Source organism: Manacus candei, unplaced genomic scaffold, assembly GCF_025592945.1.
Source record: "Manacus candei isolate 608988 ecotype Guabito, Panama unplaced genomic scaffold, ASM2559294v1 h1tg000042l, whole genome shotgun sequence".
Classification (NCBI taxonomy): domain Eukaryota; kingdom Metazoa; phylum Chordata; class Aves; order Passeriformes; family Pipridae; genus Manacus; species Manacus candei.
Window position 1 is genome coordinate 4,010,385 of NW_026138090.1, and position 12,802 is coordinate 4,023,186.

At 43.8% G+C, this 12,802-nt stretch overlaps 1 protein-coding gene across 6 annotated transcripts in view; it reads right to left on the reverse strand.

The window, feature by feature from the left end:
- Window positions 1-2,211: 2,211 nt before the first annotated feature.
- BEND7 (BEN domain containing 7) overlaps window positions 2,212-12,802 on the reverse strand; it is a 46,841-nt gene continuing 36,250 nt past the window's right edge. For 2 of the 6 annotated variants that reach the window (XM_051795172.1, XM_051795170.1), the window contains 3 exons: window positions 8,858-8,908; window positions 7,469-7,507; window positions 2,212-4,125 (listed from right to left, as the gene is read on the reverse strand). In XM_051795172.1, coding sequence (XP_051651132.1) covers window positions 4,064-4,125; window positions 7,469-7,507; window positions 8,858-8,908 — 152 coding nt within the window. In that variant the 3' untranslated portion in view covers window positions 2,212-4,063. Of the gene's footprint in view, window positions 4,126-7,429; window positions 7,508-8,857; window positions 8,909-12,802 lie in introns of all 6 variants that reach the window. The other 4 variants (XM_051795171.1, XM_051795169.1, XM_051795174.1 and 1 more) reach the window with 4 other exon arrangements.

Sequence of the window (12,802 nt, forward strand, 5' to 3'; positions counted from 1 at the left end):
ATGAGTGGCCCAGCAAGGATGCTGGAGCTCGTCTGGAGCTCATGTGTGGGTGCTGACGATGGCACTGGCTCCATCCTAAAGCTGTTTCAAAGGTGAAACTGCAGCCTGGCAGCAGGACATTCTGGTGGCTTTGCAGCACAGATGAGATTTAGTGCCTTGCAAATTGCAGCACACAGCAACATTTCTTGCTCATAATTGTAGCTTAAATACAATTTAAAGTGCTCCACTTCAATGTTACAAATAACGGTGTATTTACCTGCCCCTTGTTTAAAAAAAACAAGCCAAACAAAGCCACACTTTAGCATCCTGGCCTTTATCAGCAATAGTGTGTCCAGCAGGAACAGGGCAGTGATTGCTGCCCTGTACTCAGCACCTGAGGCTGCACCTTGGATCCTGGATTCAGTTTTGGGGCTCTTCCTACAAAAAAACATTGAGGTGCTGGAGCATGTCCAGAGAAGGGCAACAGAGTTGGTTAAGGGTCTGGAGCACAGGTCTGATGAGAAGCAGCTGAGGGAGCTGGAGGTGTTTAGGCTGGAGAAAAGGAGGCTCAGGGAGGACCTTGTCACTCTCTAAAACTCCCTGAAAGGAGGTTGTAGCTAGCTGGGGGTCAGTCTCTTCTCCACACTAACAACCAACAGGACAAGAGGAAATGGCACCAGGGCAAGTTTGGATTGACTATTAAGAAAAATTTCCTCCCTGAAAAGGTTGTCAAGCACTGGCACAGGCTGCCCAGGGAAGTGGAGATACCATCCCTGGAGGTATTTACAAGACGTGTAGGTGTGGCACTTGGGGACATGGTTTAGAGGTGGGCTTGGCAGTGCTGGGTTAGTGGCTGGAACTGATCTTAAGGGTCTTTTCCAATCTAAAGGATTCCATGATTATATGATTGGGGATGGATGGATAAATGGATATAAAAGTGGACATGACCCAGCAACGTGAAATCACAGCCCAGAAATCCAGCTGTATCCCAGGCTGCATCACACCGAGTGTGGCCAGCGGTTTGAGGGAGGTGAGTCTGTCCCTCTAACTGGCTCTGATGAGACCCCACTTAAAATGCTGTGTCCAACTCTGGAGTTCCCAGATATGAAACCATTGGAGCAGGTCCAGAGGAGGCCACAAAGATAATCAGAGAGCTGTAGCACTTCTCCTGTGGAGACAGGCTGAGAGAGTTGGGGTTTTTCAGCCTGGAGAAGAAAAGGCTCTGGGGAGACATTATAGCGGCTTTTCAATACTTAAAGTGAGGTCATAAAAAAAGATGGAGAGGGACTTTTTACTGGGGCCTGCAGTGACAGGACAAGGGACAACAATTTTAAAGGAAAAGAGAGTAGATTTAGATTAGATATTAGAAAGAAATTCTTCACTGTGAGGGTGGTGAAGCACTGTCACAGGTTGCCCAGAGAAGCTGTGAATGCCCCATCTCTGGAAGTGTTCAAGAGCAGGTTGGATGGGGCTTTGGGAAACCTGGTCTAGTGCAAGATGTCCCTGCCCATGGCAGCGGGGCTGGAACTTTAAAGGTCCCTTCCAACCCACACCACCCTGTGATCAACGGCTTAGATGCTCTTTCCATACTCCTCAGTGGGGAGGGCCTGCACTAACTTGTGCCATGCCACAGGGATGCAACACATGCACCCAGCTCCAGCTGATCTGTGCAGCCACCAAAATGTTAAGGAAACTCTCACCAGACTTTTTACCAGCAGTTTTTCCCTAGCACTCCTTATATAAAGCCAAAAAGGTGTGGCGAGCCACTCTTTCACTCCACTGGCTCCTTGTAATTGACGGAAGATTACCAGGAACGTGTTTTTGCAGGAAATATTTTCTAAGGCTAAACAACATTTGATGAGGGTGTGATAATGAATTACCAAGCATATATCTTTGCCGCTACTCCAAATTATGAGTGTTGGTTTGTCCTTCCCCTGTGTTGTTTCCATAGAAGCAGAGCTTAACCTTTTAAGTGCAGATCGCAAAGGCACCTAATTCAAGTAAAATTAGACTTCAAGCATATCAGTACTTAATACTCAAGAGTTATTATGTGATTGGATATAGATGTTGTTGTGATTGGCAGGGAGCATGGTTTCCAGCTGAGCCAGCTGGAAAAACAGCACTGTGGTGGAAACTTTTAAGGTTTTCCTAGACTTTTCCCTGTGTAGTCCACTAATTGCCAGGTAATTCCTCTAAAATATGTGAATCCAGCACAGAACACAGGAACGCACACGCAATTAAAGTTATTTATTGTAGGTTTTCTTTTCTGAACTGACAAAGAGGATTTCCCAGAGATCGGCAACACAACACAATGTTATACACCATTTCACAACTAGTCCCTTGTCGCTTTATTAAGAACATAGTAATTTAAAAATATCTAAATATTTACATATTAATAAAACATATATACAGAAGATTGAGACATTTTTACCTAAATATGGAATGATTTTTTTTTCTTCTCTCTAATAAACCCTATAAAAAGATTTCTGAAGAAAGTCTGAACAGTAGTCACAGTAAGTAAACACAAATGCAATCTTCCAAATTTACAAAATGCTGATTTCCTTGCTGAAGGGTTACGATACGGACACGACGGACTGGAGCCCCCTGCCCAATGCAGGCAATTCCAAGCCACGAAGGAAGGAAAGACTCAAAATTTAAGGTTTGCAGTGCACATTCAATCTATTCCACAGTTTCAGAGAGAATATGGTCATTCCTAAAAGTCCATGGAAGGTGGGTGGGGAAGGGCTGGGAGCCTGGTTTCTCAGGTGCCAAGAGAACAAACCATTCCCGTTGGCTTCAGTGTTATTTGTGGGTATTCTACAACATCCGAGAAACGAGCTTTAGGGTTGTTAAAAAAAAAAAGATTAAGTATTTTGAAAACCATCCCACTTTGTAATAGCACTTCTGTTGAGACACTCAAAAGGCCAAATAGTTTCCAAAAAAACAAATGTACCTAAGATACACACAGGGAAAGGAAACACAATGGTAAAGGCTCTAGCACGCTGTCCCTCGAATTCCAGCAAACATGCTCAAACTACCTGGTGATCGACAGGTGTTGCAGGCAAGACTGTCTAGATTTTTTCCCAACATTTTTAAAGTGAATTTAGTGCTGATGAAAGGTGCAGAAGTGAAGGTTCGCATGGAGGGCTGTGTACAGTTTTACCTCAGCCCTGACCTGAAAGGACCGACCCTTTCCACGTCTAAGAGGGTAGTGCAATTTCTTGATCGATTCACTCAGCTGCTGAGATATCAACACAATGCCAGTCGAAAGGTGACTTTTTTTTTAAAAACAGGTGAATATTGTCACCAAGGGAAGTGGCTGAAAAATCACAGTGAGCAGACTCGCTTCCTGGAAATTGAAAAATTAACACATTTTGAGATTGAGGTGGTAGGGCAAGCTGGGGGGAACAGTGAGGGGAGAATGACCACCTCCAGCAATCTACTCTACAAAGATGCTCGAGAGCCACTGCACAAGGACCATATAGGGGAAATTGAGGAATAGCTTCTCCTTGCTGTAACTAGGAGACTGCTAGGAGGAATCTGGCTTTATTTCCACCTAAATCCAGCAAGGAGTTTTTAATCGCAGCTGTGTATGACTGGTCATTGGTACCGCAGCAGCCAGGAAAGGAAAAGTGGGTCTGCAGAAGCAAAGAGCTTCGGCAAATCAAGTGCTCATCGAGCCCCCAGGGTTCACCATGGGGAGAGATGCTACCCTGGTCCCTGGGGGCAGGAAGAGTCACCACTTCTGCGTGGCTTAAGATGAAACACTGCTGGCAAGCATACAATCATGTGGAAAAATACAATCATGGAGGAAAAACAAAGGCAAGAGAACGACTTCAGAGTGGATACCCCGCTAATTCAGTAATGCATAGGATATGGAGGGAAATCACCTTTAATTAAGACGGAGAACAGTGAAGCAATCTGGTGGTTTTACATGGAAAACACATGGAAACAACTCAAACTTGTAAGGAAAACTGTATGGATGTCCATATCCTCCAGTATGCTGAAGTTCTCATGCCGAGCTCGCGAGAATGTTATTGACAGGAGAGGGTGTTTCTATCTGCTAAGAACACTGATGTGAAATTCAAACTGAAAAATCTGGGTTTGCATCTAGCAGATGATCTGTTGTGGTGTCGAAAAGGTTACCTGGAGGGAGAAAGAGTTTGAAGAAATAGGTTAAACACCCATAAAAATTTAACATATCAGTAATTTGCAACAAAAAAAGTTGATATTTTAGAATTATGGAAATTACGTATTTGAGTTTTAACTTTAATTCTGTGATGGGGCTGAACTGCTGGTGTGCACACAGGCAGCGGCTGCTGAGTTCCATTTAGAGTAGAGCTCAGTTGGCTAAAGAAAAGCAAATTAAATAGATTTTTTTGAATACAAAATTTGCCAGCGAAGTTTTTCACACAACACACAGTGCGGCCCATTTCAGCGCTGCACTAGGCTCTGGCACAAACTGCACTGTGATGCTCACCCCTTTGAAGTTATGGTTCTGAAGAAGTGAAAAAAGCACCACATGAATTTTAAACCTGGAATACGTACTTCGAGATCTTATTTGGAAAAAAAAACCCAAACACTCCACAGCAGTTTAAATGCATATGGGAGAAAATATATATATATATATTTTATATATATATATATATATAAAAGGTGCACAGTATGATTATATCCCATCTTTTTTAAAGCACTTTAAGAATATGCTTTTTCTAAACAGAACAATGAAAAGATGGACAGAAGAATTACGACAAGAGCGCTAAGAACACAGGGCAAATAGAAGACAGACATCAATCAGCCTGAGAGGCAAATACACCCCAATGAAAAGCAAAGACTCATACAATCACACATTGAAAGGATAAAGATTTATATTACAATAAAGGATTTATATTTAAGGTTTCAAAAAGGGTTTTTCTTTTTTTTTGCCTCCAAGTTTCGTTTTCTTGATATTGTATTTCAAGAGAAAAGGAGACAACCTGTATAGAATTGGATTGTTGCTGTTTTCTTATCATCTGTTTCTTTACCAAGAGATTGCTCTCATCTTTTCACAAAGCTGTATCACCCCTAGACCTGAGGATTGGGATGTTAGTGTTTCAGCTTCCTTTAGGGATATCAAAATTCTTTCTCATCTTGAAATTAACCCCAGCGTGGAGAAACTACACAAACTCTCAGCTCAGCTGTGGTCCAAGGAAGGCTCCCTCATGGTCCTATATCTGCCTATATCTTTCAAATTGAATTTTTCAGATAAGGATTCAAGAAAAGGGTGTTTCAGCTGGCTTACATTTGTTTCCACATGCAGAACTTATGGGTTATGCCTTCCTTTTCAAATACAAAATTCAGATCCTTCACAGAAACTGCAGACCAAAATAAGATGAGCCTTTTTGCAATACCAAATTAGATAGAAAGATTCTAAAAGCTGCCACATTGTCATCCTGATAAAGATCTATCTCACACCTTCTAGGTATCCTGTATCACCGGGAAACTACTCACTCTTCCCATTTAGCCTGCAATAATTACCCCTGGAGCTGTCTGTCCTGTCTCAGCTCAGGTCTGGATGCAGCCTTCAGCTTTTGGTAGGTGCAAAAGCTGGAACTCTGCAAGACCTGAGCTTTGATAACATTTGTTACAGAAAATTTTTCTAGTATTTTCTTGAGATTTATTTGTCAAAGGACCAAAGTTCTCAGCAAGTTTAACTGCCACAGTTCTTGCAATTTACTTTAAACATCCTTCAATCAACAGCCTTTAAAGCCAAGGCCCTCTTAGTGTGGAGGGTGATTTTACAATGGGAGCATCATTTCTGCTCTGAAGTGCTAAAATATAATTGGGAAAAAATGTCTTTCCTTATTTTATCCTCAGTTTTATGAGGATATACCATCTCCATTTTTTACCAGGCTTTTGAGTTCCAAAAGAGAGTTCTGAAAACAAAACACCCCCTGATCTCCTCAGAGCCCAGGACTTTGCTAATTGTGGGCACAGAGGGAGCTGGTTCAAACCAGGCTGTGTGCACCTGCACCAGTGAACTGTGCTCAGAGCCCGGTCCTGCCGGCACCAAAGGAGAGACACCTCCAAATGCAACTGGAGCTGACCCTCCCCTCCCTTTGGAAGCAGTCCTCTTCCCACCAATAATGAAGAGAGCTGAGAGCAACCACACCTCTCACTGAGGTGTCCCAAATGAAGTCTCAGCCAGAGGGTGTGATCCAAAACTGTGTTGATTGAGGCATTTCAGCATTGCTATTCCACATATATCCAGATCTTCTTCTTCATGCCACCAGTGTCATAGGCAGGACTGACAGAGCAGGAAACGCAGATTAAAGGTATCTGATTTTTTCCATTTTTTTTGGCACCAACATTTGCCATTGATTCAAATAATTCTCTCTAGGGTGCTTTTCCTTCACAAGTCTTTTCAGTTACAGAAGATCGAGACAGCAACCATTCACAGATAGCTTCTGTCTTTTCTCCCCATCCAGTCTCCTGCAAGATCCCCTCAAGCAACCCAATTCACTCTGGTTTTATTGTACCAACACACCAGGTTAACCACTGATGACTGGATCATTTAGGTTGGAAAAGACCCTCAAGGTCATCAAGTCCAATCATTAACCCAGCACTGCCAAGCCCACCAATAACCATGCCCCCGAGTGGCACACCTACATGCCTTTTAAATCCCTCCAGGGGCAGTGACTCCACTGCTTCCCTGGGCACCCTGTTCCAATGCTGGAAAACCCTTTCAGAGAAGAAATTTTTCCTGAGTCCATGATTTATCTGCAACCAAGGCCCACTGCACCAGGCACTGTACAAACACACAGAGAGCTTTTTCCCTGAAGATTTTTCAAGCTAAACAGAGAAGACACCTGAATGAATTTTTCTTTAAAGAATCTGTCAGTAACACTTCTTTATAAAACTAGCTGTACTAAAACACGGAAAGACCTCTGTAAGAGTCATATCCCACCTCTTTTGCTATTCCTTGATAGAAAGCATCTGTATTTTGATTCATAATAATTACTGTCATTATACTGTCTGTATATCACTTTAGATATTTTGCTTCCAACAACAGTATGATATGACAGGGGTATGTACTATAAAGAGGCACTTGCACACATATAATAATGGGTGTGAGTCAAACACTTGGCTTACAGCCTGTGAGCATCACTTCCCCCCCAGAGCAATCTGCAGTGTGGTTTATTTAGGCATTCTTCCATGGGTACTGTGGAGTAGTACGAATCACAAACAAGTGTTCCAGCTGAGAAACTGCATGCATGAATGCCCAAAGGTGCACAAGCAAGCATACCACAGTGGTGATCTGCTGTGGAGAGGAAAGGGTGTCGCCTTCTACACCACAACCCTCTCAGCACCCTCATTTCCACCCCTGATGATCGACACAAGCAGTAACTACAGAAGCCGCGCTCAAAGAAACGCGCAGCAAACCGCTACTTCTGCTCCTTAATGTGATTACCAGAGCGATGAAAAGATAACACTGCGTCGCATTAGCAACCTTTATGAGGGTCCTCTCGCAGCGGAATTGCTTCCCTCCCTGATAAAAGAAACGAACAGGATGTCACTTGGAAGAGACCTTTCAAGCCAGAGCTTCCTGCATCCATTATCGGGAGCGCACCCTGAAATATTATTCAGCGGCTGGCCAGGAAAGCAGCGCGGCAGATCCCAGGCAGTGCGTGCTCCCAGCCCCCGCTGGGACCATGCCAGAACCAGACTAAAGCTGCTTGTCCTCCCAACTGCTCCGCTGGTCCTACTCCTTAGTAACTGCACGTGCTCCGACAGCGCTCCACGGCTGGCAGCTGCTGCTCCTGCACACAGCCTCGGTGTGTGAGAGCTCCTTCTCCAGCCCTCAGGCAATTAGGGATTAGGGAGCCCTTGCACAAGAGACAGATGCTGTGATGGTTACTGGTGGTCTGTCCTCCCCACAGCTGTCAGGTACTGTGCCATGTGCTCAGCAACCCAGTTATCAGCCCTGTCCTGCTCCTCACAGCAATGGAATCGCTCATCTCCAACCACTCTTCATTGTCGCACCTTAGAAATAGCATAAAACTGCAGTGTAATCCTTGACTCTATTTGTCTGCTTAAGACCCTCCCTCCTTTTAATTTGGCTTTAGGGATAAGGGGCATCATCTCGGTGAAATTACAGGGAAATGACTCTGAAATGCAGGGAAATGACCATCTCCCCAGATTCTGGCCCCACTGCATTTTCAGAGGATGGCAGCTCAGCTCCTGTCATCAGGGCACCTATAGATGGACTGACTTTTAATGAGAGGGTGCTTCAAATTTCAGTCTCGGCTTGTCTTGATTTCAACACCAAATGCAACATCGCACAAATATGTTATTTCCCAGTCCACACAGCTACAAAGCCAAGCTGCTGTTTAGCAACTGTCAAGCTTTTAAGGTAGGGTGGCTGCACTTCTAAGAATAAGTAAATCAACACTTAACTAGCATATAAATATCTCTGCAATCTTTCTGTGAGTCCAAGATACTATTGCTAATAACTTGGACAACCGAACAGATGCTGAAGACATTACAAATTATTGTGTTTGTCCCTACTGATAACTCTGTTAAAAAATAAAAAGTACTCCCAGAAATATCAGGGATGAGCACAAGTCCCTATCTGGCATAAGAAGGGTAACTTACTGGCCTTATTAGCTTAGCTGCTCCCATGCACCTTGAGGTTTTATGAATATGAAACTGAGGGGAAAATGTTAAGATTCTGATGCATTTGTTTTTTAATACAGGCCACTCAAAACTTTAGATAGGAGAGTCCTGTGTGCAATTACCCAGCTGTACACGGCAAGCCAGGATTACTGAAAACTGCTTCTGTGCCATAAATAAACAAACACACATACTGGAGGCTGATAAAAATTTTAATGCATTTTACCTGTTTGTAGTAGAGAAATGTCCGGCCTCTCATCACAGTCAGTTGCCTCTGCTGATTACAAATATAAACAAGAAATCTCATTACTTTCACTGAATAGGGGAATGCGATTAAAAAGCTACAGACTGTAGAGTGATTTTGCATTTTCTATCTACTTTCCTCAGCTGCAATTTGCAAGTACTCAGTTAAAAACTCACCGCTTGGAGGAAAAGGTCATATAATAAAAATGCAAACTCAGAAGAGGGAGGTGGGTATTAAGAAGCAGTTTTGCCAGCAATGGGATGGAGCAACACTTGCTCTTTTTAAGGTTTCAGGGTATCTGTATGATAAAAGGAGTTGTGATTGTTTGATAAAGTCACAAGAAAAACCCCCAGCGGTACCTTGGAGGAAGAGCCTCCCAGGCTGGAACTCCACCCTCCGACAGCTGTCGTCACCCCATGCCTGCAGGGAAAGCCTGAACGCCCCCATTTCTGCACCCAGACTTCCTGTGGCCACAAGCAGGTTCATTTTGCAGGGGCCAGATTTACTAGGGCAAAATGTCTTCAAAGACACAGGTGGGTGCCCAGTGTAATTAAAAGAGGCATGTAACCATGCAGGCAATTACTGTGTATGTACACACACGTGCTTTCAACCCACAGCTTACGCAAGACCATTTGACTTAATTTGGCCCACGGTGAAGGAAGGCTAAAAGCCTAATTTGTTCATCTCCCATTTGCCAGAGGCCAAGGGTATGCATAAAGATAGCTCATTGCGCTCAGCAGATGTGCAGGGACTTGTCAGGCTGTAGTACCAGGATGGTGCATGTGAACTCTGAGTAAGTCATAGGTGTGTAATAGGAAATCGGTGCCTAACCCACACAAGCCCTATCCAAAATCCCACTACCTTTGTCTTTTGCACTGCAGCATGATATTTAAGGCCTTCATAGCACAGCGAGATCTTCAGCAAAGTAGGTGAGGTCATAAAGGACAAGCCCATTATTACTGAATCATAGAATGGTTTGGGTTGGAAGAGACCTTAAAGGTCACACAGTCCAACTCCTCTGCAATGAGCAGGGGCAGCTTGAACTAGATCAGGTTGCTCAGAGCCCTGTCCAACCTGAACTTTAATGTTTCCAGGCATGGCACATCTCTCATCTCTCTGGGCAACCTGCTCCAGTGTTTTACCACCCTCACTGTAAAATCTTCTTCCTCATGTCTAATCTAAATCAATCCTCTTTTAGTTTAAACTTATCAATTACACTATACATAGTCAGTGTGGTAGATATACATCTACTCACAACCATTCACTGCACAATATCCATAGGGATCAAATCTGACCACCGATGCAGATGTCCTGAGCAACTCAATTCAGCTCCCACTTGAAACTAATTAGATAAGTGTCCTGGTCATCTTTACCATGGTTCTGCACATGAGGATGTTGAGTTGTTGCCTTTATGATGACATTGTAAGAACTAATCCAGATCCTGGTCTACACCAGTTTCCTAATGTAATTCATCAATCCTTGGCAATCCATCCCTGGACCAAGAGGCTGCTGTGTCTCCCATGTGCCTGGATGTTAGTTTACTTTTTAGTTGTATGGTCTCTACTCAGTTCTGCAAAATTAATTAACTAAAGAAAACATAAACAAACTAGGAACTCTAGCATTAAGCAGCTTTCCTCCCACAGAAGGAGGTTTAAATGCAGAGCCCTGACAAGTTCACAGCAGAGACCTGTGACTCCATGCCTTGAATAGATACTGTTTTCTGCTTTTTGTGAGAAGGTGGCACGCTAGGTAGAAACAAATTCAGTACAGCTCCTGTGAAAATGCTGAATTTTGGAAGGGATGGGTGGCTCACTAAATGGGAAGAGCTGGTTTGAATGTGGACCAGACTCTCAGTGACGGAAGGACTGGATGTGCAAGGGAGGAGACAGCACGGTGCAACAAGCAGCTGAGAATCAGCCAGCAGGATATACACATCTTAAAAAATCTGGAGTGTCAGCCTGAGGCCAACTTCTAGCTATGTTGTGAAGAACTACTGGCACCAGCTGATTCTGTGGCACAGCAACTCAACACGCAAGAGACAAAGTTGTATCTGGCCCCTTGGGTTAAAAGGACCTTAGCTGTGAAAATGGGGGAAGCCGGATCTGAGTGCTGGCAGTGGACTGGAGAGCCTTCCCTCTGTGAATATCAGGGTTGGTGCCAACAAAGGCTGCACACTCAAGCGACAGCTCTTCTGGAAATCTTTGCAGTGACACCTGAGGTAGGACTAGAGATGTGGTCACCTTTCTGCCTGACTGCTCTTACACCTGGCTAACACTGAACTCAGAAGAAGGTAGTAATACAGAAAGAAACAAATAGGAGTGAGGAACTACCTCGCTTTCAGAAGATAAAGACTCGAGTCTCCAGCTTTGCAGAACCAGAAGATACCTGGCCATTTTAATCTGGTATCTGATAGATGAGGTTTAGCTCTTCACCAACTGTTCCAGTCTCGTTCCTCATGCCAGCACAAATGTTTAAACAGTCACCAAGACCAGAACCAGTTAAAAACTGACAACATGGCCACAGGAATGCCTGTGCCAGAGCCAGAAAGGGAGTGGGAGCACAGCAGATGCCCAGGGAGCTACTCACTCTTCTCAGCAGCTGCCAGAATTTGTTTTATCAAACTGGATGTGTAACTGCAGCTCCAGGTGAAGTACGACACAAAGGAATGACAAACACCTTGACCTCCAAACATGGATATAAAACAGCAGCTTCTCACATGTCATTCCAAGCAGGAAAGAAGGTTTGCCTTTGACAACCGCACCCACAGACTGTCAGCCAAACCTCACTTGTCTTGAGCCAGCTTGCAAGACAAGGCAAGCAGGAATAGATCCTACTGTGGGAATTCAGAGCCTCTTGTCTGTCCTTTGCTTAGACAGAGTTCAGTAGCTCTTGCAAAACCTCCCTGGTAGTTGTTTCCTTAGATTCCCCCCAAACTGTGTAGCTTCTGACGCACAGGTTTGCCTCTTAAGTGTAGACTTGCTGCTTTGCTCCTTGGACAGATGTAGATGTGTGCCCAGGGCTGGGGAGTTGAATACAGCAGTTACTCATTTCAGTATCGCTCTTTTTATCTAAAATACTGGTCATAAACACACTGTACCACATGCTGGACTTCATCCTACATCCTTCCTTGGCCCTGTGTATATTGCTGATCTCTTGCAGCATGTAGATATTGTGTCAAAAGCACAAACCAGGGAATTAGAAGAGAAATAGAAAGAAAAAAACCCCCAAGCTCATGTAAAACAATGGAAGCAGCAGTTTGAACAAGGACATGGGAGAAAAGGCATATTTCCAAGAAAAAAGTAAACTCTTTTTTTCCCCTTCTTTCCCACTATTTTACACTGCAACAAGGTGCTAATTTTAAACAACAATTCAAGAATGAAGTGCCACAGCATGTAATTTATTTAATTAATACTGTCTGAAAATTTTCAGCACGTTTTCTAACAGTGCCATGTTTTCCTTGAAAGAGTAGGGCAATCCAAAGTTTCCAGGTAATGCACAAGGTAATCATTTTGCATGAACAGCTCCTACCCTGTGTAACTTCGTCAGTATTAGAATAAAATCATAGAATATCCTGAGTTGGAAGGGGCCCACAAGGACCATCCAAGTCCAACTCTGGGGTCTGCACAGGACAGCCCCAAGAATCCCACCATGTGATTATTTACATATTGTTATTACATATTACCCACACAGCATCAGCTTTCCTGTCTCACCATGGACAGCTGCTACGGAATAAAGGCTCATGGGCTCTTCAAAACATAAAAAGGGGGGAAGAACTTACTGTGGCAGATGTGTGGCCCCTGACCTACTGCTTATTAATGGATGGAGAGTTTAGTAATGAAAAGGCTGGAATGCTGTGTCTGGCACAGAAGTGACAGGAACAGCCAAGTCAGTTCCTTCTAATTTCACCCGTTTTAAGATCCCTCTTAA